Source organism: Taurulus bubalis (genome assembly GCF_910589615.1).
Source record: "Taurulus bubalis genome assembly, chromosome: 6".
Taxonomy (NCBI): Eukaryota; Metazoa; Chordata; class Actinopteri; order Perciformes; family Cottidae; genus Taurulus; species Taurulus bubalis.
The window spans coordinates 26,967,412-26,992,671 of NC_136594.1; the positions used below are offsets into that span (position 1 = coordinate 26,967,412).

General features: G+C 42.5%; 1 protein-coding gene across 1 annotated transcript in view; it reads right to left on the minus strand.

Annotated features, from left to right (window-relative positions):
* The window catches only part of sorcs3a (sortilin related VPS10 domain containing receptor 3a), a gene marked incomplete at both ends in the record, with an annotated part of 213,984 nt that overhangs the window by 10,520 nt on the left and 178,204 nt on the right, over nt 1-25,260 (minus strand). Inside the window, 5 exons of the mRNA XM_079219624.1 lie at nt 3,852-3,964; nt 4,429-4,552; nt 7,580-7,713; nt 10,925-11,111; nt 20,500-20,671. Coding sequence (XP_079075750.1) covers nt 3,852-3,964; nt 4,429-4,552; nt 7,580-7,713; nt 10,925-11,111; nt 20,500-20,671 — 730 coding nt within the window. The remainder of the gene's footprint in view (nt 1-3,851; nt 3,965-4,428; nt 4,553-7,579; nt 7,714-10,924; nt 11,112-20,499; nt 20,672-25,260) is intronic.

The following is a 25,260-nucleotide window of genomic DNA, read 5'->3' on the forward strand; positions in this document are numbered from 1 at the left end:
CAAAGGTTGGCAGCTTGAATGGATTTATTGCCAAGTACAGGGAGGACGATGTTTTCCCCGACTTCCTTAATTACCACTGCATAATACACCAACAAGCATTACGCGCTATAATGCTAAACGTGAAAGAGATCATGGATGTGGCAACAAAGATCGTCTGTTCTGTTCGAGCGAGAGCTCGTCATAGACGGCTGATCCATGCACATCTGGAGAAGGCCGACTGTATAATAATATTATAAAAATATTAAGTCCAAACACCATCCCACCATGACTGATGACGATTTGGAAGTCTGCCTGAGGCTGGCTACCAGCAGCTACGAGTATGTTGAGAATTGTATTGTGTCATAATGCACTTAAGCAAGGGTCGCCAATATTGTAAATATAAAGTATATATATATATGTATATATATATATATATATATATATATATATATATATATATATATATATATATATATATATATATATATATATATACATATATATATATATAAATAGGTATTTATTTTAGGTATATCTTTTTGACTTGGTCATTTTAAAAGTAGCTCGCGAGCCAAAAAAGTGTGGGCACCCCTGCTCTAATCTATCAGTTTGAATCAATTGACAAATTCAAATGTTCAGGAAAGACAGAGAAAAAAAAGAAAAAAGACTGTGAGCACTCGAGCAGCCCAGTGTAGATGTAACTGTGATGTCATGGAGAAGACGAGTAGTTGAACAAGACAGCTTGTTTTCTCTAGAGGAGGAACTTCACACAACTCACACCATGCAGCGTTTATGAGCGTCATCTTCAAGCTGTTACTGCGTCTTCTTTTCTTATGATCCCTTGTTTCTCCCACTCTCTGTGCATTTTGTACAGTATGTGTTGATTAGCAAATACTACTTCTTTTTTTATTCAACTGCAAAGAGGAGCTTACTTTTCATAATTAGTGATGCAGGTGTACAGAAAATCTACAGTGCCTTAGTCTTACTTTTTTAAACCTAATCCATTGTTCACTTTTTCTGTTAAACTTCTGTCTTTCGTGCTCAGATGACACATATCCCACCTCTCCATCACCTGCCAGGGTTGCATGGGGACCGGAGCCCGTCACTGGCATCGGACTAAACGTGGACGGCCGGGTGTCACCGGGCTGACACATGGGCGACAGCGCTGGCCGCTACGCTGCCGTGCTGCCAATTTTTCCTGTTGTATTTGTAGCCACTGTCTATGTATGGGTCAGTCCATTACGAGCCCGTTTCTAGTAATGGACTTCCTGCCAGCTGTGAGTAGGACTTTAACCAAGTCATTATGTTCCTTCAGCTCCAGTTAGTTATATTGTCTAGGTACATAATGGAGCATTTATTGGAGATTATAGCGTTAATATCTCGTGCAACACAATGCACTCTATCCCAGACTGGTTCTATTCTTGGTCAACTCCAGAAGATATGATTTTCATATGTATTGCCACATTGCCTCAAACATGTGTGTTGCCTTAGGAAATGCTTGATTGTTATACTAAGCGTATTAAAGAAACAAATCATTTTTTCCAGTTAAATAATCTCCATTTATGTGAATTTGTGGATAGCTAAAGAGCTGCTATTCCTTTTCCCAGTTCCATTAAACCATGAACAAGTTTAGACATAATACTCTTCATTTTTGATGATAGGCATTGAATTTAACTTCTTCTTGTAAATATGTCCCTCAAATCTTAAAAAGCATCTTTTAGATTATCAGTAACAGTACAAATTACAGTAATTACTTTTTTTTTAATCCACCCATATATGCATACATGTCTGTTTTAATATCCTGTCCTAAGCATCCATCCAACACCTTTTGTCCTATTTTTACTGTAAAATGTCTGTAAAGAGTAAACCAGATTTTTAACTTAAATGGCATGACATTGGATCAGTAATACTCACAATAAATCCACAAAGTGTTTTTTCTCCAAACAGTGTTTGAATCCAGTAGCTTGTGATAAACCTCTAAATCTCTTTCCACTTAGCTATAAAGCTACCATGACACCAACTAATTATTTGTTGAAAATGTGCTCCATAGAAAAAAGTTTAGAAGTGCTATACCACAATATGAGTGTAATGTATCGGACATTCTGTGAATTGTTTTAGGAATACCTCTATTGGCAGGGATTAAAATAAACACAATAGCAATTGCAAAATATGAATTCGCACCACATTTGCATTGCTGCTAAAATCCACTCTATCCATATTCTTTACTATGTTTTGGTTGATGTGATTATAATTGGCGCTGTTTGGCGCACCTCAGCAAGGAAAGGCTGCCGGAACATAGAGAGGGAGATTATTCCTAAAAAGAATACAAATTTGGAAAACTTTGCTTGTTTTCTGAATGTAGTTCAGATCCATCAGTGCTAACTCTATGCTAACTTTGTAGCTGCTGCACCAACACTCAAAATAACTCACAGAGGGAACTCTGCCCACCAATCAGAGTGAGGACCAGGTTCCATTACAGGCCGGTCCAGCCCGGTACAACAGACCACAGCTTCCTGTGGCCGCTGGAGAACAACATAGAGCGATGGTGTAACGGCAAGAAGTCAGTCTACTATCAACCCTCGTCAGGAGAGGATCTCTGAGTGGTCAGGCCAGGCAGAAGGAAAATAACAATTTAAATGCATGAACACAAATGAGTTTGCATATTTACAACGGCCTTGAACAAATGTGAGCAAGCGAGAACATTAAATAATATCGGATTTAAAGTAGGCTTTAACTCAAAAGGACTAATGCACTTATGATTTCCATTTATAATGAGCCTCATGGTAATTTCCTAAATTGCTATTTTTTGGTGGTGCTGCATGAAAGACTGCATGCATTACTCTCCTCCCACACAGCGTCCGGGGGAGTCTTCAGACCCAAAGACCGGCAGCGATACAGCCTCGTTTTCCAGCCGCTGTGCCGGGGAGCATAGCTGGCAAGGTCTTGATCAGATTCAGTTATGAAATATGGCAGAGATTAGGCAATTAAAGTAGCAAACTTCAGTGAATGTTACTGTCACTGAAATAAATAAACGATGCAGCCCTGAGACAAACTGTAAAAACTAAGTGGCATGTTTTGAGCCGTGGCCCAGAGTTCAAGTTAAAATAAACAAAGCGTTGTGTCCACAGGGCTCTTACCATCGATTTGATCTCAAGCGTTTAGCAGAAATGTCTTGCTTCTCATCTCAAAAGGAAAAACTAAAAATCTCTTATTTTTCTGTCAATTTGCTTTACAATGGCGTCGCAGTCCAGGCAAAAAGGCAAAGCACTCATCTCAGACGCACGGGCCTGAGTCTGGGCGTTCCAGGTTATTTATGAGATCTCCTTCACGCGTTTAAATATTCCTCAAAGCGCCCACCTGCAGCTCTAATGGCTAACAGGTTGGTAAGGTGGTCAAGAGCAGCAACACCAAACGCAGTGCGCTATTCATGAGCCGTGAATGGGGAGATGAAGAGCACTTAACAACCAAGGGTGAGCTTCCCACACACACTGAGAGCACTCACACACACGCACACACACGTTAGACACAGGGACGGGAGTCGTCTCTCGCAGGTCCCTGCCAGGCTTCCCAGATCATTTTATTTGGGACTTCTACAATGAATGAATCAGCTCTCATGAAGCCGTCTTAGGGCGAGAAGGAAAGCAGAAACATCTTCACAGCTGTCTGGTGATGAATCACACGGCGACCCGAGGGCGTTGTCTTGCCGCGCCACTGAGTATTGGGCAGCACAGGTAATAGGAGCACAGGAAATAATGAGAAACAGCGGGGAGAGAAAGACAATAAGAGGATGGAGAAGACAGAAAGGGAAAGGAGCTGAAGACAGAAGGGTGGTTGGAAGAGAGGGGAGGACAGAGGAAATGAAAATCACTCACTTGGAGCAAAGCCTTCTTAATTACTCTGCCCACATCCTGTCTCCACTCGGGTATGTCGGGGTTGAACTCGTCCAGATTCGGGGAGAAAGATAAAAGTAGAGATTTGAAGAATTCTGTCGAGGAGAGTCGGGGGAGAATCAGCCATTAGCACTCGGGTCCAGGGCATTATTCTCAGGGAGCCGTGCCAACTGTCATTTTGCTCCAGTTGAGTTTCAGGTAGTTAACACTTGATGAAAAGAGGAGGGTTTCTCATATCCCTGCACTTCCCCTTTGGCAAAATGTACCAGATGCACTTCTAGATAATTAGAAAATGTCACAGTTTTATGCAAACCCATCCACAGGTAATACGTCTCCTCATTTTACAGATACTTGCTGCCGGGTTACTTCCTTTTTAAATGAAGACATATTCTTTAGAGGTTTTAACCGTAATGTGATATATGTTAGTCAAGTGGGAGCGGTTTCATTTCAAAACATTGTACACACGGCAGAGTCTGAACATGATGGTACAAGTACTGAGCTAAACAAAAGCATCTTGACAGTGGCAGCTCCAGGACACCATTAGAAAGGAGATGCTGACCTTTGACTGCAACAGTCTTGGTGTCCTGCAGGATGGAGCTGGCTGCAGCCACTTGGACGGTGATGGTGTGCATCCCGTCGTTGGGGAAGATGTGTGAGATGCTCCCGTCCAGCGTGATCACGGGCTGCAGGCACACACACAATGTTACACTGCGTCCGGCTCATCAGCAAGCTTTATTCACCGGACACGCCTCGCCTCCACCTGGGGGCCGTGCCTGGTGGATTCTGTTGCCTTATGTACATCCATCAGTGGTGTCACTTGTAGATGTTAACCTTCTGAAAACCCACCTATTTTTAGGCCTATGCTCGAAAAATTGCACACCCAAACTAAAAAAGGTATATCTCTGCAACCACTAGGGCTATTTAAATAATGTTGGTGTTATCATAAAAGAGTATAATGTGAGTTGTGTGTTCAGATGTGAAATTCCAGTTTATATGTTACTGGTTATGAGTAAGTGAAGATTACACACGACAGTTTGTATAGCCATATCTGCCATAGAGCCCATTGGGGCTCCACAGTTTTCAACGGTTAAAGAAACCAGGACATGTGTAGTGTGGTGTGTGTGTGTGTGTGTGTGTGTGTGTGTGTGTGTGTGTGTGTGTGTGTGTGTGTGTGTGTGTGTGTGTGTGTGTGTGTGTGTGTGTCTGTCAAGTGAAGGGAAAAGGCCCAATGCATCATCTTCATCATGGACCTTACTTTGGGGAGACTTTTTAACAATGTTTTACTCAGGGACGTGAAGGAGAGCCCAGCTGTCTTTTGCAAGAGGCCTTGACCAAAATCTCACGTCTAACGGCATCATGGGGTGAAATTTGAATTTTGCTATATTGATTGTGTCATTTTGCTCTATTTCACAGCATGATGAGCTCAAACAAGGTGGACAGGCACCTGCTCACTGTGTGAAAGCTATTTAGTCTAGATAGAGATGGATGGATAGATGGATGGATAGATACTTTATTAATCCTGCAAGGGGAAAGGTAGTATAGAGGTATCTTCATCTATAAATCCCAGGACTGAAGCAAAGTGGGAGTAACCTTGGGCACTGACAGAGTCAACAGTGTGTAAAAGGCAGAGGAGGTGAATAGAAGTAGAACAGACATTCCCATTTAAGTCAACATGGCAGGATGGTCAGAGCGGTTACCGGATCAGATTCCAGTGTAGAACTGAAAAACCATTAAATGTGCAATAGAAGAAGAAAATAAATAAGCACACAGATCTTCATATCTGCCCTCAAATGACCAAAGATAAAATGTTGGATAACTTTGCAATCCACAAAGAGTGCAGTCAGACAACCCAATGAACTCATCGCAGTGTGCTTTTTGACAGACAGGTGAACTGACTTGCAGTGATTAAACACGTCTTTGCTTCGGTGTTGACGTTGACATGTCGGACCAAAATTCATAAAAAAAAACATCTACTGTTTTTAATCAGCACTAATCTTCACGGCGAGTTATGAGATAGTTGACTGTTTGGGACTGATTACGTCATCCAATTAAATAATGTGAACAGCCTTGGAAACAGACCCTCATCCTCGCCTCCTCCCATTGCATCTATGGTGTTTACTTCTCCATGACCACTGAGAAGAGTTTGCTTAGCACGAGCCTGTTCTCTGTTTCTGTGGACTGGAATATGTCTGAGTCTGGAAAATATCATATTTGTTAACAGTAGAACGAGGCTTTTGTCATGTGGTTTCATCTCTTAGCTTTTTTGGGGGGGGGCATTTTTCCAAATGATACAGTGGATGGACTGAGGCAAAACAAGTAACAATAATTAACTTGATCAAAAACTTCTATGTCTGTTCTACTCCGATTCTATCATCATAATAATACTAGAAGAGGATAAACTACACTTCTCTGTGTATGTTCCCACAGTTAGATGAATGAATGAATGAATATATACTGTATTAATCCCCAAGGGGAAATGTGTAGCAGCAACTTACTTACAACCACAAAATATAAAAACAACAGGGATGAAAGATATATACAAAAATAAAAATAAAATAGCTGGGATGAAAGATATGTACAGCTTTTTGCAGAGAGTATTCATTTAGGAAATTAAATTAAACTTAAACGTTTAGCTACTCAAGCATGTACTGCTTTAATGTAATGTTAATGATAATGTTTAGCTAATAAATAATAAACAATTACACAGCAAAAGCCAGCATACAGTAGCATACAGTAGCATACAGTAGCATACAGTATCATGCAGTAGCATACAGTAGCATACAGTAGCATACAGTATCATGCAGTAGCATACAGTAGCATGCAGTAACATACAGTAGCATGTAGTAGGATACAGTATCATGCAGTAGCATACAATAGCATACAGTAGCATACAGTAGCATACAGTATCATGCAGTAGCATACAGTAGCATGCAGTAACATACAGTAGCATGTAGTAGGATACAGTATCATGCAGTAGCATACAATAGCATACAGTAGCATACAGTAGCATGCAGTAGCATACAGTAGCATGCAGTAACATACAGTAGCATGCAGTAGCATACAATAGCATGTAGTAGGATACAGTATCATGCAGTAGCATACAATAGCATGTAGTAGGATACAGTATCATGCAGTAGCATACAATAGCATGTAGTAGCATACAGTAGCATGCAGTAGGATACAGTATCATGCAGTAGCATACAGTATCATGCAGTAGCATACAATAGCATGTAGTAGGATACAGTATCATGCAGTAGCATAGAGTAGCATGCAGTAGGATACAGTATCATGCAGTAGCATACAGTAGCATGCAGTAGGATACAGTATCATGCAGTAGCATACAGTATCATGCAGTAGCATACAATAGCATGTAGTAGGATACAGTATCATGCAGTAGCATAGAGTAGCATGCAGTAGGATACAGTATCATGCAGTAGCATACAGTAGCATGCAGTAGGATACAGTATCATGCAGTAGCATACAGTAGCATGCAGTTACATACAGTATCATGCAGTAGCATACAATAGCATGCAGTAGCATACAGTATCATGCAGTAGCATACAATAGCATGCAGTAGCATACAGTAGCATACAATAGCATGCAGTAGCATACAATAGCATGTAGTAGCATACAGTAGCATGCAGTAGCATGCAGTAGCATACAGTAGCATACAGGATAATGTCTGACTGACTTGTGTGTGTAAAGATTACCTCAGTGTTGTTGTCGAGCCACCAGAAGTAGGTAACAGTGCGTGCGTGGCTGGGCAGGACCGCCGCTGTGATGTTCACCTCCTTGTTCTTTATGACCACGAAGGGAGCGAGGAGCCGGACGTGCTCCACTGGACCTGAGGGAGGAACCCACAGGGGAGCTGATACTATGCATGGACGCACGCTTCCAATGAGGCGCACTTGAGAGAAGGCTCTTCATTCCAATGAGAACAAAGACAATTGGCCAGACTGTGCAGCATGCTTCTGGGAGGGAAATACTCCAAACACCATCACTTTTATCTGACAGTTTAGTGCACTCAGGTTCTAAAGACCGGCACCTCCGGTGGAATGATAAATAGTCCAAAGGTGTGACTGTGTCTCTCTGTGTGTTAGTTCTGTGATAAACTGTCCAGTGAGGGTGCTTTTACCTTGCCCAGTGCATTCTGGGATAGGACCACACACACACACACACACCCTGAATTAAATAGGTGAATAAGGAAATGGTAAATGGACTGCACCTTATGATTGGCCTCTCATTCATCCGTTTATACACACACACACACACACACACACACACACACACACACACACACACACACACACACACACACACACACACACACACACACACACACACACAGATCAGGAGCAACTTGTGGTTTTATATGTGGACAGGAAAAACTGAGGTTGTGTTCAATAATAATAAGAAAATGTGTTTGCTCTCTACATCACTGTAGCACAAACATGTGTAGTGCATGTTGAGAGTCTGGGATGTGGGCTGATAAAGGCTAAGCACACTCAATCTTCACAGACTTTTTCCGGTATTAGCCATGACCGTGATCTCTCCCTAACCTTGTGTATTGAGTTCCCTATTGAGAACCAAAAAACTATTTCATTGAGCTTGAGTTCCATCTTTTACATCTGCAAGCCAGTGGCGTCCATGTTTTTCATAAGGGTGGGCAGATGGGCCCAAAACCAAAACCAACTATAACTGAATTTCCGGAATTCTATTATGCCAAGGCAGTATTTAGGCTGGTTGAAAACATTGTCAATGGGTGGGTTAAGGAATTGCATACTGATGTATTGGTTTTCTGACATCACTAACACAACATGACAGGATGCTGTATGTGTACAGATTGCAAAGCTGTCCGAGGCAAATTTTTAATTCGTGATTTTGGGCTATACAAAATAAACTGAATTGAGTATTAATACGGGTACAGTTCACATTTTCAAATCCACAATTTATGTCCCAAGTGATCAATAAAAAGTTGTCTTGAGTATATATATATATATATATATATATATATATATATATATATACACATATATATATATATATACACATACATATATATATATATATATATATATATATATATATATATATATATATATATATATATATATATATATATATATATATATATATAAATATAAAACGACAGATGATCTAATGCATTACTGACAATAACTGACCGTACTAAGTGGTGACAGCAAAAAAAAAGTCCTTATGTTAACAGGTCCAATTCTAACATTGAAAATATGTTGAGGCCGTCGTGCATTACATACATACATCTGCAACCCGCCGCACTAAGAAGCAAACAGGACCTGACAGCGGTCTAGGTTTCTTTCCACTAAGCTCTGCATGAAGTTCCCCGCGCTGCGGACGGTGTGATACACTACTTTCTTGGAAAGGGTTGTGTAGTGCTGCGGTTTGGGGTGTTTGTCTCGCCAAGGCTTCTGTTAGCCCTCATCCTCTTTAACCAGAACTAATCTTTATCCCCACTTTCAGATGCTCAGTGCGTGTGTGTGTGTGTGTGTGTGTGTGTGTGTGTGTGTGTGTGTGTGTGTGTGCATATGCATGTGAATGAGAAAATGAGTCATTTGGTATTAAATACGCTAAGCCGAAAAATCATTGTAGTGGTTTTTGGCATTTTCACAGCTAAAATTATTGCCATCAGAAATGTAAAAATACAGAGCACTCTGGCTGTCTCATCAGGATAGAAGTGGTTCAATTAAAGTGGACTACATGATTTGATGAAAGAGAAACAAACAAACAAACATACTATGAGGAGCAAGTATTATTCTCTTGGGAACTTAAAACACCACTTTCTGTTTGTATTGCCGTCTGAATGGAGGTGGAAAAGCACGACGATGCTGTGCTTTGTTGTGTTTGTGGCTCTATAAATGTGCTCCACTCTAAAACAAGCCCTTGTCCTGGTGTCCTATCCTCAGATAACTCAGCCTTGCAGACGTAATCTCATTGTCTGCCCACAGTGCACCGTCACGTTGGTTATGACCTTTCTCCCAAAAGTTGTTTGTGTTTATCACTGCTGCTTTATTACACAATCCTGTGTATAAGGTCAGTGCAGTTGACTTCAGAGGAGTTCAGCCTGGATCAACAGTGAGGCTGTCATTCAGCAGAACACATTTTAGCAGCCAGAGCTAGGCAACATACATGAACACATATATATATATATATATATATATATATATATATATATATATATATATATATATATATATATATATATATATATATATAAAACAGATAGAAATAAAAAAGAACACACTATGAAGCATTGGTGGTAACGAATACTAATAAAAGACACAAAAAAATATCTCACCCTCGTGGACATTTTAATGTTATAATTTTATGGATAATGTTGCATTTATGTCTTCATCCCAAAGAGCACGGTGTATTAATGCAATGCCCCAGTGCTGCCAGGACGAGTCCTAAAACACCCAAATGCCATATTTGCACCTTGAGTTTCCTCATCTAGAAGTCAATGTGTTTTCTGAATGTGTTTTTGGGTTAATGTCTGAAATAAGGTCTGTATTTAACACACGCACAAGAGACTTCAACGTTTTGTTCTACAATATAAAATATGTTTATTATAATGAATTTAGAAGTTTTTATGTGTCTTAAAGAGTCTAAATGAGCCGACTGAACATCCTCCCTAGAACACTAGGGACTAGGGATGTCATGTGTACAGATTGTGAAGCCCTCCAAAGCAAACTTGTATTTGTAATGTTGGGCTGTATAAAATAAACTGAATTGAACACGATGCCTCCCTTAGCTTAGTGACGGAGACATGAGGTCATGTGACAGTCGTCCAGTTTGACTAACTTCCTTGGTTGACCTAAAACAATATGTCATCCCTGCAGCACTATTTTAGTGTCTTCGGAGACAGTTACAACATGAAAGGGACTCCTTATAGGAAGCGACTGACGCCGTGTGTTGGGACGGTGTCAGCTGGACGTGTGAGCGCCGTGCAGAGCGGTGGCCATTAGCTAACCATAGCACGCAATGGAGAGAGAGACTAGCATGCGCTTAAAGCGACTTACATGTGACATGCAGGAAGAGTGTGGTGGAGTCGTAACCAAGCGTGTTCTCCGCCAGAGCAGTGACACGGAAAATCCCAGCGGACTTGTAGACGTGTTTGATCCCCTCCTCGGTCCAGCTCAGGTTGGAGTAGGACACGGCCGTGCCATCGCCGAAATCCAGCTGGATGTTGGTGCGCAGAGAGTCGCCCTGAAACACAGCAGGGCCTCGTTCAGAGACAGTCAGCGTAGACTGGTGACTATTCCAGGAATACGCCGACTGCCCACAGTCAGCTACTGAAAAGAAAGATAAACAGATAAACACGATGCACTGACATCTCCTTCGGCAAAAGGCCAGGAGGCCGAGGGGTCATGGGGGCCGGGGGATCCTCCCCTGGCGCTCTTTCTTTAAAATGAACAAGCTATTGTAATGTTTCTAGCACTCTGTAACCTAATGTACACTGAACAACAAAAAAGCTACGTAAATCTATTTTTTTTTTATTGTAAATGAGAAAAGTGCCTACAGGCTGCTTGAAAACGTTGGCCGTGGTTTGCTTCTCTGCGAACTCTTTGGTGCTTTATTTGTGGTGTGAAAGCAAACCAACAACCCTCTGTCAGTTCAGTATGTCCATTAAAAGAGAGAGATGATGGTAGTTTGTTTCATAACTCTATCAGAAGTATTAAAGAGCTGCATGAACACAGGATGTTATTTCCCTCCGAGGGTCCTGATGATGCAGCGTGACGATCGCCTGAAGCTCTGTCTGTGTCTTCCTCCTCCTGGCTGTTTGTAAAACGTGAATAAATGAACTCAAATGCAACAATGGGTCCTTTTGTTCCCTCGACCAACCAATGAACTCAACAACAGCGTTGTAGGCAGCCTCACACTCATCAGGTGACTCAAACACAGCTCACAATGAATAATGCATATAGTATTGCTGCGTAACTACACAGACCTTGTGCTGCCGGGGAGCTTTCAGCTGTACTCATATTGAACCGTCCACAAACTCACGATAATGGAGACTGTTACGAGCACTACAAGGTCTCACAGGAAGCGCCGGATTCATGACCTCAAAGAAAAAAGATTAGTCTTTTTCTCTGAATAACACCCCAGCTGCCCACTCGCAGCTACTTAATACATTTCACTCTTACAAGAACTAACAGCGATGGAAACATGATCATAGTTCACTGCATAATGAAACGCTAAAAAACTGCTTTTTAGTTGGTCAGAAGCCCCTCCCCCGCACAGCGCACATCATCGCGGGCTCGACCCTTGAAGCTCACTCTGGAGAGCAGCTGACCCGATGCAGCTCTGAGAATAGATTTACTTCACGACTGAAACTCCCACCGATTGATTTCAGGCGGATTTACACCAGCAGAGAAAGGGGAGAGGCCGGCGAGAGACAAAGACGCACAAGGATTGTGTTGCTTTTAGCTACTCAACCTGCACAATGAGACATTACGTTACCGTTAGCTGACGCTTTTATCCATAGTGACTTACAATAAGTGCATTCAACCATGAGCACAAACTCAGAACAACAAGAATCAAGAAAGTACAATTTCTTCAATAAAGTTAAACCACAAAGTGTTATCAGTAAGTGCCATTTAAGTGCTACTACGGCGCTACCTTCTTTATTTAAGGCAGTCGAAAAAGAAGTGTTTTTAGTTTGCGAAGGAAGATGTAGAGACTTTCTGCTGTCCTGATGTCAATGGGGAGCTCATTCCACCATTGAGGAGCCAGGACAGCAAACAATCGTGACTTTGTTGAGTGTTTAGCTCGCAGTGAACAAGCGGAGTGAACAAGCCGGGGTGTACGGTGTTGCCATGTCCTGGATGTAGATTGGACCCGATTTGTTCACAGCATGGTACGCAAGCACCAATGGTTTGAAGCGGATGCTGCGGCCACCGGTAACGAGTGAAGGTGTAGCGGAGGAGCGGAGTAGTGTGGGTGAATTTCGGGTTAAAAACCAGTCGAGCTGCTGCATTCTGGATGAGCTGCAGAGGTCGGATGGCATTAGCACAGACCTGGCCATCTTACTCTCCCAGTCTGGCCCGCGTTAGGTCAATCAAAAATGAAAAATAAATAAATAAGATGCACTCCATAAATGCAATACATACGGCGCTGATTTTACTTTGAAGGCGATTTGTTTATGTGTGCGCGCACGCTTACGCAGCCTCACGACGGGCAGTGTTGCCAACTTGACGACTGAAGTGAAAGCGAATTGTTATGCAGTTTCTGTTCTCAGCGAGCAGCGGGTGCTGCCGCGAGCCGAAAATTAATCGCGCAAAGGTGCCGCGGACTGACGCACTATGGGAGAGCACTTTAAGTCAGTATCACTTCTGGATCTTTACTCTTCTCTCAAAGAGGAGAACTTTCCTCACACGAAGAGGCCTGCTCAGAAGATGTTGGTTCTCTTTGGATCTACCTACATGAGAACAAACATCAAAAGCACTTATTGCTTTTGTATAAAGTTAATAAATTGCTGGTCTTTAACATACATATTTAAGGTAAGGTTTAAATAAGGTTTTCATAGCCTTATTGTAACATGTATTCTTACCAGTAGCAGCTCAAAACCATATCATTTACAGTTTTTTAATAAAGTAATAACATTAATATTGAGTTAATTGAATTAAGTTCAGACTATTGGTTCGACCCTCCACAACGGTCCAAATTTCTCATGCGGCCCCTTGGGAAAATGAATTGCCCACCCCTGGACTAGCAGGTAGACCTGCCAGGAGGGAGTTACAGTAGTCAAGGTGCGAGATGATCAGAGCCTGGACGAGAACCTGTGCCGCCTTCTGGCTGAGAAGAGTATTCTCCTGATGTTGTGCAGCATGTAACGTGTTATTGCAGTATGTGGGCAGTCAGGGAGAGTTGACTGTCGAGTCTCACACCGAGGTTCCTGGCAGTCGGGGTTGGTCTAACACGGAGTTGTTGATGGTAATATTCAGGTCCTGGGTGGGAGAGCCTTTTCCTGGAAGGAAAAGTAGTTCAGTCTTGTCAGGGAGACAAACAAACGACAACAAAAAAGATGGCGCTCCTCTGCTATTTGCACATATTCATATTTGGTTATCGACAGAGATTTGGCCCCTTTCTGTGCAAATGAGCCCCGTTCCAAAAACAATGACGGCTTCCCCATGACCTTTGCATTGTCGGGTTTGAGAACACCAACAGCACCGACAGACTGGGGTGTTTCATCTGAAATACAGTTTATCGTGTCACGTTTACATTGTTTGCCCACCTTAGTTGGTCAGCACCTGAAGCACATGGTCTGAAAATGTCTTCTTCCGTTTCTGCTCCTCTCTGCCATTGTTCTGCCTGCCGTGTTCTTGGCGGGAAGGCAACATTCATACGCTGCCACATGGATAATATGGATAATCGCTAACAGACGCAAGAAAGTGGGCAAACTGCACTCAGCTGCAAAGCCTTATGGGTGTTTGCTGTGATCTCATCTTTTGTGAATTGAGCCTCAGACAGTGGTGGCAGATGATGCATGGAGCCATCAGCAGCCAGCTCTTTGTGAATCACGAAGCTGTTGACTAAGTTGTTGGCTAATCTATGTTCATTACATAGTTAGAGTTACACATTCATAATACTTAGTTATGATTACGTAGGAATTAAAGTTATTCCAATGTCTCCTTGTCCAGACTGAAAGTACTGACGTCTCTTGTATGGAGTTATTACAGCTGGCTTCAAGAGTTTGGTCTCGCCAATTCAGCAGAAAACAATCTGTTCAATAAAACAGGCCTTGATGCTCTTTGTAGTTAAATTATAAAAACTTATGGAACTTTGTTGAAGGAGTCCTTGCAGACAGCTGGTAAAGAAGTCCATCCATGAGTAATAAAATAAGATTGATTTAAATGTCAAAAGTATTTCATCACTTAATATCCTCAATGTTAAGATGAGTAGTGTAGTTATGCTGTAAGTGTGTGTGTGTGTGTGTGTGTGTGTGTGTGTGTGTGTGTGTGTGTTTGACTTTGCACGCCGTGCAGGTCTTCAGCCGCCTGCGCGGCGTCCTCTGGGATTCACATCTGTATCCGAGGATCAGCGCACAGTGAGGGTGTCGGGGGCTCCAGCTGCCACGGCGACCAAATCTGCACTCCCCGCCCCCCCAGGCCTGCGAATGCAAACTCCCAGCCTCCCCTTGGCACGCTGTGGCGGCGATGCTACTGGGACCTGCATTTGTCACGCCTCATTTGCATGCCAGCTTTGCCAAAGCACACAATGAGACCAAAGTGATGCACCTATTGTTCCTCTTCTTCTCGCTGCTCTTTGGCTCCTTCGCTACCTGAGTCTCTTCTCTGTGAGGGGGAAACCGCGGGAGGTTTGGTGACCGCTTCTGGGGGTATTTCATGTCACTCTGCCTGGAAAACGATATCTTCGATAAGTGACAGGAGGCAACGTCTCAGAGCTCTTCTCGCGGCCTGACAGAGCAGCATTGTGACGAGCCGTAATGAGTTGGCACGCAAACAGGACTCGGGCTCGGCGGCGCCAACGTCACTCAGCTCTCCTCGCCGTCTGCTCCGGTCCACGTTCGTGTTTGCTCTCTATTTCAGCCACAATGGGATTCACTTATCTGCATGAGACTGATGGCGACCCGTCTCTTTTTAAATGTCACTCTTTGTGCGCTGCGCCTCCGAGGGCCACGCAGGTCCAAGGACGTCGCGGCTGGAGCCTCGAGGCGGGGACACGGTGTTGTGAGGCCTGAAAGGGGGTCGGGACATGTTTGTTCAGGTGTGTGTCAGACTGGAAGACGCCATGTCGGAGAACAAAAGACACGGCAGCTGAGAATGATTCTGGAAAGTCACTTTGGTTATTTCCACAGAAGTCAGAGGAGAGAGGATTAATATGCACTGATGATGAGTTATGTGTATTATCAGGAGCTCCATTCTAAGAGGTACCATGGTGGAGATAAGACACATTTTAACAATGTAAATAGAATATAATTACTTTATATAAAACACCTTTACTGAAAGCTTCATCGACAAAGACCAAGAAAGTGTATAGTTTGACTTTATATTTTAGTTCTAAACTGAATGTTATATTAATTAGATGCTAACTCCACTGCCATACATTTGTACCCAAAGTTGTAAAATTGCTGGAAAGAAAAATCATCGTTTCATATAAACAGATTTAACAGATTTTTTTTTCAGGAATTCCTTCCTTGAAATGATTGTAATACCACTTGATTTTTTGTAGTGAACTAAGAACTCACAATTTCAAATACCTTTTCAGATGGGGTATAGAAAATTATCTTTTGCATTTTTTTATATTATTAATCAGGCACACAACCTGATACATTTATTTCACGAGATACAACTTTAAACTCATTTCAGCACGAAATTCAATGAAATTTAAATTATTATTATTTATTTTTTTGTAAATGTGTATTATCAAGAGTAGGATGGATCCCTATATGTTGTGGTTGAAGTATTTTCTCATTAAGTAATATCTGGTGTCTTAAGAAACTGTTCTCTTGTGTTACTCTTAAACTATTTAAGTCAAGTTAACGTTTAAGAAAGTATCATTTTCTTTAAAGTAAATTGATCGCCGGAGAAAATGTGAAAATTAAAGTCAGATGGAGAAAAAGTCTATATTTTTACATTCAGCATGTGGTCAGAAACACAACAAATACATCCAATGTTACTCAGCATGTGTTCGCTTACATGTTTTATACGTGATTACTGCTGTTCTGCTGTCTCCAAGTGGCCAGAAGAGAATACAAAAAAACAACTACTGCGGCTTTAAATATCACATCGCAATCCATGTTACATTCTGGATTTCCACAGAAGATTAACTGGATTATTTTGTTCATTTTGGGCTGGAATGATGAAATAAATGGCCAGTTATTTTCCAAATAGCTTGAGTTTACCGCCCGTCCCCTAAGGGAAGAGAGAGTAAAGGGTGTTTATGTGTGTGTGCTGCTTTAAACCGATCAAACAAGTCAGGACACGTTCTTGGAGTATGATGACAACACAGAGTTTCAAAATGAGCACTGAAGTTAATATTTTAGGTGGGATTCCTCAGTGGTTGCACCTGTCATGTTCGATCACAGCGTTTTCCGGCAGGAGATTCCATCTCGCTTTTCCACTGGGGCAGAAATAAGTTCCACAAAAAAAAGATAACAAGAGCAAGAACAACTGCAGAACATTTTCTCCTAAATGCGACTGGAGTGTGAAACAGAGAAGCGATGATTGCACCGGGGGAAGCGATGCAGCGGCCACACAAACGGGGACACGGCATCGAGCTCAGCACCCACTGACTAGAATGAGACCGTTCAATAGCTATAAATAAATCATTTGAAGTTTTCATACCTTATGGGGACAATTAGAGAAATATTCTAAAACCGAAAAGAACCGGCAGGAAAAATCTCCTGAATTATTCCGTGGAAATCAAAGTAATGTCTCTGGGATGAAAGCACACAGATGAAGCTCTCCGCGGTGTCCACGCTGCAGCTTTAGCTGCCTAAGCGGTGTCAGGGACAGCGAAGCTAAATCTGATTCATGACCGCACTGAACCGACTGAACCAAGAGGGCCGGCTCACTCCGACTGCAGCGATCTGTTGGAAAGAAAAGATGGAACCCGTCTCCAGTGTACGCTTTTGTCCTGGCGATCGAGTTAGTGGGGAATGTTCCAGAAACCACGGGTACAGCTGTGGATTGATTCTAGCTGGAGGTTTTACGTGCAGTTATTTGTATAATGAATGTGTTGCTCAAGTCTTTTGTCAAATCATCTCCCTCCTTCTGCTTCATGGATCATGGACCATGCCTACTACTCATTATATGATTAATATCTGTCATATTCATGTAATGTACTGTAACTCTGTTACGTTATTCGTTCTGGTCACATGACATCTAGATCCTCCTCTGTTGCCCTTTTTTCCCTGTGAAAGGGTTTTTACTGTCTTTATTATGGGGGAGTTTTTCCTGATCCGACGTGAGGTCCCGGGACAGGGATGTTATGTTTACAGACTGTAAAGCCCTCAGAGGCAAACTTGTATTTGTGATTTTGGGCTATATAAAAAAAAAAAAAAAAAAGTGAACTGAATTGAATAGAAGCAGGTGTCTCGCTGTCTCAGGTACTGAAACAGAGATGGATAGCAACACGTTTCTTAGTCGGCTTGCTTTTAGTTGTTGTGAAGCTTCGGCCATAACTCCACTTTCCCTTTATAGCAATCCACGAACAGTCGGGAAAGAAGAGGAGAAGAAACAGTCAAGGACACAGAGAGAGAACGGCTGATTTTAGAGGATCATTCATAAAGTATTGATAAATCAAGCGCTCTGTAGTGCTTTGTTCTCATGTGAGTGCTCTGATTAATACTCATATTCTGTGGTTTTGGAACAGTGGCCCCATGCTGTTGTGGTTTAGCCTTTCAGAGGCGACAGCCAAGACGCTGCTCCGACTGCTGCACATTTGTGTAGATGGTGATTTATTCACACACAATAAGGAGATTGATTGAAAGCACGAGTGGATTGATACTTTGTTCCATAACCCCGGCTGCTGATTGGCTACTGAATCGAGCTCCTGAGATTGAATCACCAGATAGTCGACTCTTCAGGGTCTCCCAAACAGTTATTTGTATTAATGTCGTCGTGCATTTTGAACAAAGATGAGCTCATACATGTTAGACAAGGCGTTAAAATAATGCTACTATTTATTGTCTCTATCTCATATTCTATACACTGCATAGCAAATCATTTTAACTGCCCGAGAGAAAATTATTTAAACATGCAAGTGTATCAAATTCCAAATCTCTCCAAAAATGAACAATTCTTCAGACTTTGTTTCAGTTTTGAGCGATGTCATATAAGCACGAGCAGAAAGAAAAGCCCGTCGCTTTGATGAAGCCCGTCTGCACATTGGCTTCTCAACCAATAGAAATCCAGTTCTAACCCGGGACAAATGTACCGTGCTGATCTTTTCATATCCCAAAACGTGTGTCATTTTCTCTCTCTCGGTTTCTTCCTTGTTTTGAAATGTGAACGTGCACCAGAGTCTTCTACCCACTAAATATTTTAGGGCATTTGCTCTCCCCAAGAAATACAGTCATCACAGGGTTCATGAATATAAATTAAACTTTGAATTCATCTTGAGAATTTTCTCAAATTGGATTGATGCCACGAGGATTCTTTCCCTCGTCCTTCTCTTCTTTTATCACGTCGTTCTGCTCCCCACACACCTCTCTCACACACACACACACACACACACACACACACACACACACACACACACACACACACACACTCCGCTTTCAGGCAACCCCCCTCTTAATTAACAGGCCTTGATTCCTCAACTAATCACACAGTAATATGACAACTGCGTCTGGACAAGACCTTGGGCAACACACACACACACACACACACACACACACACACACACACACACACACACCTTGAGCAGTGGAAAGAAAACACTTGCAGTTATTATCCATGGAGCGTATTGTTCCTGAGAAACATGTGAGGGAAGCTGGCAGGCTTGCCTCTGAATTCGGCATTTCTCTCACTAACAGAGGTCTCAAGTGAGGTCTTTTAATTTCGCCTCTGGCTCAGAACTCTGCATTGCATGGGTGATTTGGAGCCATTTGACTCCATTAAACACTTCAGAGTGTTTGGAGTACGGTTACTTTCTTCTAACTCACCAGATGGAAATCAGACTTCAGCATTCCGGCTCCAGGGTTCTGTGAATACGTCTTTTTTTGGGTGGGGGCATTTAATTTGTGAAGGATTGGAAATAATTGCAATGTTGTCTCAGTTGAGCTGCAGTACATTTTGGGACATTAAGTTGTTTTTATTTATGTTACATTCAACCAGTTATTTACCGGGGTTTATGAATCCAGGGGGCAAGTACAGGTCAAAGTGTGTCATTACGATAACAGATGCACTTTTAATACATGAAGGGACCCAGTATTGATCCATGAGGGATGCAACATATTATGAATAGTTTGGCATATCCAGCTTTTGAACATATAAATGCTACCTAATGTGTTCTTGGTGCAAAGTCAACTTATATACTTTACCACACGGCTAATCATAAAAAGACACGAGGGAGCATTTCACTCTGCAGGCTTTATGGATGTGCTGGCACTGTAATATCATTCCCGCAACATCTTTTGAATATTGGACCAAACACTTTGCTGTTTTGATTCAGTCTCATAGCTTGTTCAAGACATGAATTGCAAGTGTTTTTAGCAAAAGAGCATCTTAGCATCTTTCAGCCCTTTTGTTACATTTAATGTCCCGGACCTTTCCTAGTTTTCTGGATGCAGCAGCCGTCTGTTTTCAGCAAAACAGCTCTGACAAAAGAACCGTATACCGCCTGCTCCACTTTATAGCAGACAGACAACGTTTGAAACTAGCTGGTTAGCATTTCCAGGCTACAGAGGCAAGACAACTATATTTGAGCAGTACCTTTCAGTGCAAAGTGTTTTCACAGTCAGACACTCCCAAAGGAGTTGGTGGAGAACAAAACAGAGCTCAAAAGGAAACACAAGTCCAAACAAATGCTATCCTTTAAGTCAAAATCAAATTAATAAATCCGTGCCTGAAAGAAATAAAAAGGGCACTGAGCTCGCCTGCTGAAGGAGAATGGTGTCTGTTCTCACCTCATCCAGATGAACCAGGAAGGTGACGTTGCTGCCCAGGTTGGCCGTGAGTTTGCCGTCTTTGGTGGTCAGCAGGAGTCCCTTCGGAGGTCTGTTGGGGCACTGCTGCTTTCTGGGCGTGTACATTTCCTTAACTCCTTTAGTGCAGTTGTTCAACACCACTTTCCGGTACCTTTGAAAGAGCCCAAAAACATGAACATGAACTTTATTCTAAGACACAACATTTCTAGTTCAATCTTCTCAAGTCTATGCCCTCCCTTAGTTTTCCAAAGAATCCCCCAGGTGCTACATGAGCGCTTGGTTCAGAAACAATGTTGTTGAACTCGGCAGCGTGGTGTGTCAGTACAGCTGTTGTGACTTCCAATTTCAAAAGCAAACTAGATGACAAGTGACAACACAAGCTGTGTGAGAGGCTGAGACACCTCACAAAGCTTAATCACAGCACGAGTGAATGAAAACACTGTGATTAAGCTTCGCGAGGTGTCTGTCCCCTGGGGAGCCTCGACTCCAACAACGTGCACACGTCTTGCTGGAGCAAGAGAGAAAATAGAGTGAAAAGAAATGATTACAGCACCGATACAAAAAACTATGTATTCGGTATGAAGAACATTCTATCACAAGTGTAATGGACAGCCGCTGGCTGTGGGGCTGCTGTCCACAGAGGATGCAGACTTCTTAGATAATTGGTAGGCTTCACGGGGAAAAGCTGGTTTGATGAGGAGAGACGGCATTCATCTCATCCTGGAGGGAGCGGATCTCATCTAGAAACCTGACCGGGTTTATGAGTGGACCTAAAGCCTGACAACTCATTTGAGAGCAGGAAGCAGAGACTTCTCTGGGCTTCCATTTGAGCAGTTACCTACCCGGAGCCCAAAAGGGACTGCGACTGACCCGCACCCACCTACATCCATTAAATACATAAAAAAGTAAATAGAAAAGGAGTTATACAAAATAACCCAATATGACTTAACACCAGCACTGCAACAGTGCAACAACATAGCTCTTAAATAGCAGATCTCTGTCTATGCTCGAGAGAACCTGAGGTCATAGCATAGAACCCTGAGGTCAACCCTGAGGTCAGAGCATAGAACCCTGAGGTCAGAGCATAGAACCCTGAGGTCAGAGCATAGAACCCTGAGGTCAGAGCATAGAACCCTGAGGTCAGAGCATAGAACCCTGAGATCATAGCATAGAACCCTGAGATCATATCATAGAACCCTGAGGTCATATCATAGAACCCTGAGATCAGAGCATAGAACCCTGAGGTCAGAGCATAGAACCCTGAGATCATAGCATAGAACCCTGAGATCATATCATAGAACCCTGAGGTCATATCATAGAACCCTGAGGTCAGAGCAGAGAACCCTGAGGTCAGAGCATAGAACCCTGAGATCATGTCATAGAACCCTGAGATCATAGCATAGAACCCTGAGGTCATAGCAAATAACCCTGCCATACTTCACGGATTGTAAAGCCTTCTGAGGCAAGTTTGTGATTTTTTATAAATAAATTAAGTTGAATTGAATTGAACTCTCTATGCACAGATTCTGCATTCATATGCAACATTTTGGTATCCAAAGCATTCTGGTTTTTGTTTGCAGTCCGAGTAGTTTTTAAACAATAGACATTGGTTGGCATTGTTTGAATGTCGGTAAATAGTCTGTGTCATGGGAACCCGGCTATCAATGAATGGTTTAGCTTTCCATTGGTTGGAATGAGCTCCTAAACTGGTCCAGCCTCACATCAAGCAGGTTGCGGAAAAGAAAGTCTTGACCTGAATATCCACTACAGCGGTATCCTAGAGATGTGACCCCTGGCCCCCAGAGGCCCCGATAGCCCATCGGTTCAGAGATTCACAAGTTGTCACAAGTGAATACCGACATCGTGCAGTGGGGATCATTTCAACATTAGGGATGTGTTGGTAAACCTGATTATTGAAATAAGATGAGTGGAGTGATCACAAAGCGAACATAAAGTAGTGATGCTCTGATCCATTTGAAGGGAACAGGAAACGGTCAATAGATTGGAGGTCCATAATCGATCAGATAGTGTTTGTGAAATAGCAAAAAAAAAAAAAAAAAGAATTAAGTAAATGTAGCACATCCCACCACAGTCCAAATACATGTAACTTGTAACTCGGTATTAAATTAAATTATTAAATTAAATTATTTTTTTATCCTGTGCAAACCCTGATTCACATGCTCACTCTCTCCAGCTAGTGTTGTTGCACATTTATGATTTTGATTGGTAGTTATTAGTTGTATGGTGACTTCCAGTGTCATGTCACTCCATGCCTTTTTACTCAACTCAGCAGGTCTCATCAGTCTCAATAACCACTTGTTACATTACATTGTTAAATTGTCTTTTCAAAATATACTTCAAAATAAAAGTTCAAAGGAAACAACTCAGTTATGTTTGGGAACATGTTGTGTTTGGGTTAATAATAAGTACTTTTATTACAGCGAACTAGGATACGTAATGTAACAAAAGCCTAGTTTACAACAGTTTAATATAACTAAATAAGGAGAAGCTTAAAATAAGGAGAGTTTCACACGAGACATGAACACCAGTCTCCTGGGTGAAAGTCCTCCATACATCAGCTCAACCTCCTCCCTACAGACTTCTTCAGAGCAACCAACTCTCACGGTTTCGCCGTGTGACACACGCTTTAGCATGTTTTCACACGCACTCACGCCACACAACCAATTTCTCACGGCAAAAAAAAAATTCTGATTTTGGCCCGAAGCGCGTTCATGCCTTTTCAAACTCCCGACGATAGATAGCGCTAAGGAGCGCATCTGTTAACCTATTCGCTGCATAGACATCCTATTTACCCCAAAGAGTCCCGAAGTTAGCAACAGAAGAAGATTTTCAAACAGACACAACCGCGGGAGAAACTCAGGAGGAGCAGAGACTAAGGCAGACCTGGGCATCTGGCGGCCCGCGGCTCTCCCAGTCTGGCCCGTGTGACGTCAATCAATAATAAAAAATAAATAAATAAGGTGCACGCCATGAGTCCAATACAAACGGCACTGCTTTTACTTTGAAGGCGATTTATTTATGTGTGCGCGCACACGCGCGCCTCCCAAGGAGCCTCGCGCTGCAGTCTCCGCCTCCAGATTGAAAATTAATCGCGCAAAGCCGCCGCGGATCTGACCTGCGGTCTGATCCACTATGGCAGAGCACTTTAAATCAGGATCTTCACTCTTCTCTCAAAGAGGAGAACGTTCCTCACATGAGGAAAGATGCTCAGAAGATGTTGGTTCTCTTTGGATCTACCTACATGAGAACAAACATTCTAGTGATGAAGTTCAACAGATCAGATCCTCTCTCTCAGCTGTCCTTCATCTCCACTTCATTCAACCAGACTTCATGCTCTTGTTCAAGCAACACAGACTGGACTTTTCTCACTGAGTAAGAACAACTGAACTGGAAAACATCAAAAGCACTTATTGCTTGTGTTTAAAGTTAATAAATTGCTGGTCTTTAACATACATATTTAAGGTAAGGTTTACATTTTTTTAACTTATTTTCATAGCCTTATTGTAACATGTATTCTTACCAGTAGCAGCTCAAAACAATATAATTTACAGTTTTTTAATAAAGTAATAACATTCATATGGAGTTAATTGAATTAAGTTCAGACTATTGGTTCGGTCCTCCACAACGGTCCAAATTTCTCATGTGGCCCCTTGGGAAAATTAATTGCCCACCCCTGGACTACGGTATGTTAATGACATGTGGTTCCCAAGCGCTCTTTGGTGACGTGGTTGATTACGTTACTGTCATCTGTCCATCATCGTATAAAGCCCGCCCTGACAATTTGATTGGTCCGAACAATTTTCGATTTTGGATAATTTCTCCCCAACGGAGCAGTGCCAGACCGAACTTCCAGACCTCAAATGTTGTGGGCGGGGCTAAGTTTGGCTGGTACCAGGCTAAATATTTAGCATACCACCCAAAAATCCACTAGAATGCATGAAAGAACATCTACTTAAACCAAAATGTCCTGGGGGTGGACCATCAGCTATGCCTTTGCTTCACAGAATGTAACCAATGTTGTCCATCTCCAGTAGGCCGCCCCTATCAACGACTTTGGGCCCCACAAACCACCAGGATGCAGGGTACAACATGGGGACAACGCCAAATTAATTCCAATTTCCTGATATTTGAGCCACCAACGTGTGTGGCTGCGTGCGCGGCAAGATTTTGGTCACCCCCGAAAAAATCTCACTCCAAGGTTTTTGGAAAAGTTGGCAGCTCTGCTTCTTCCTTTACTCCCCTCATAACTACGGCCAGCTTTGATTATAGAGAACGTTTTCAACTCAAATCCAAAGTAACTGTAGCTGTTAATAAATAAAGTAAAGTGAGTACCGTAAAAGTCGGGTTACAAGTCGCTCCTACCTCCGGTCAGTGTCCCGCTGTAGCAAGCTAGGAGCTGCTGCTAGCTCCCGCTCCTGCTGCTAGCTCCCCGTTGCTGCTGCTACTGCCCGCGTCCCCTCTTCCCAAGTCGGGTGTCGAGTCGGGGATGGTCCCGCTACCTTCGGTGGTTGTCGGGGAGCTAGCGGAGCGCTAGCGGAAGTTAGCGGGGAACTAGCATGAACGCCAGCTGGCTACAGCGGGGAGCAAACGGAGACACTGACCGAAGGTAGTAGCGGCGTGTAACCCGACTTTTACGGTACAACATTTCTCTTTGAAATGCAGTGTTAGTACAAATACACAGTATTTGACTGAGTGTGCTTGTAGGTCCTCACAGACTCC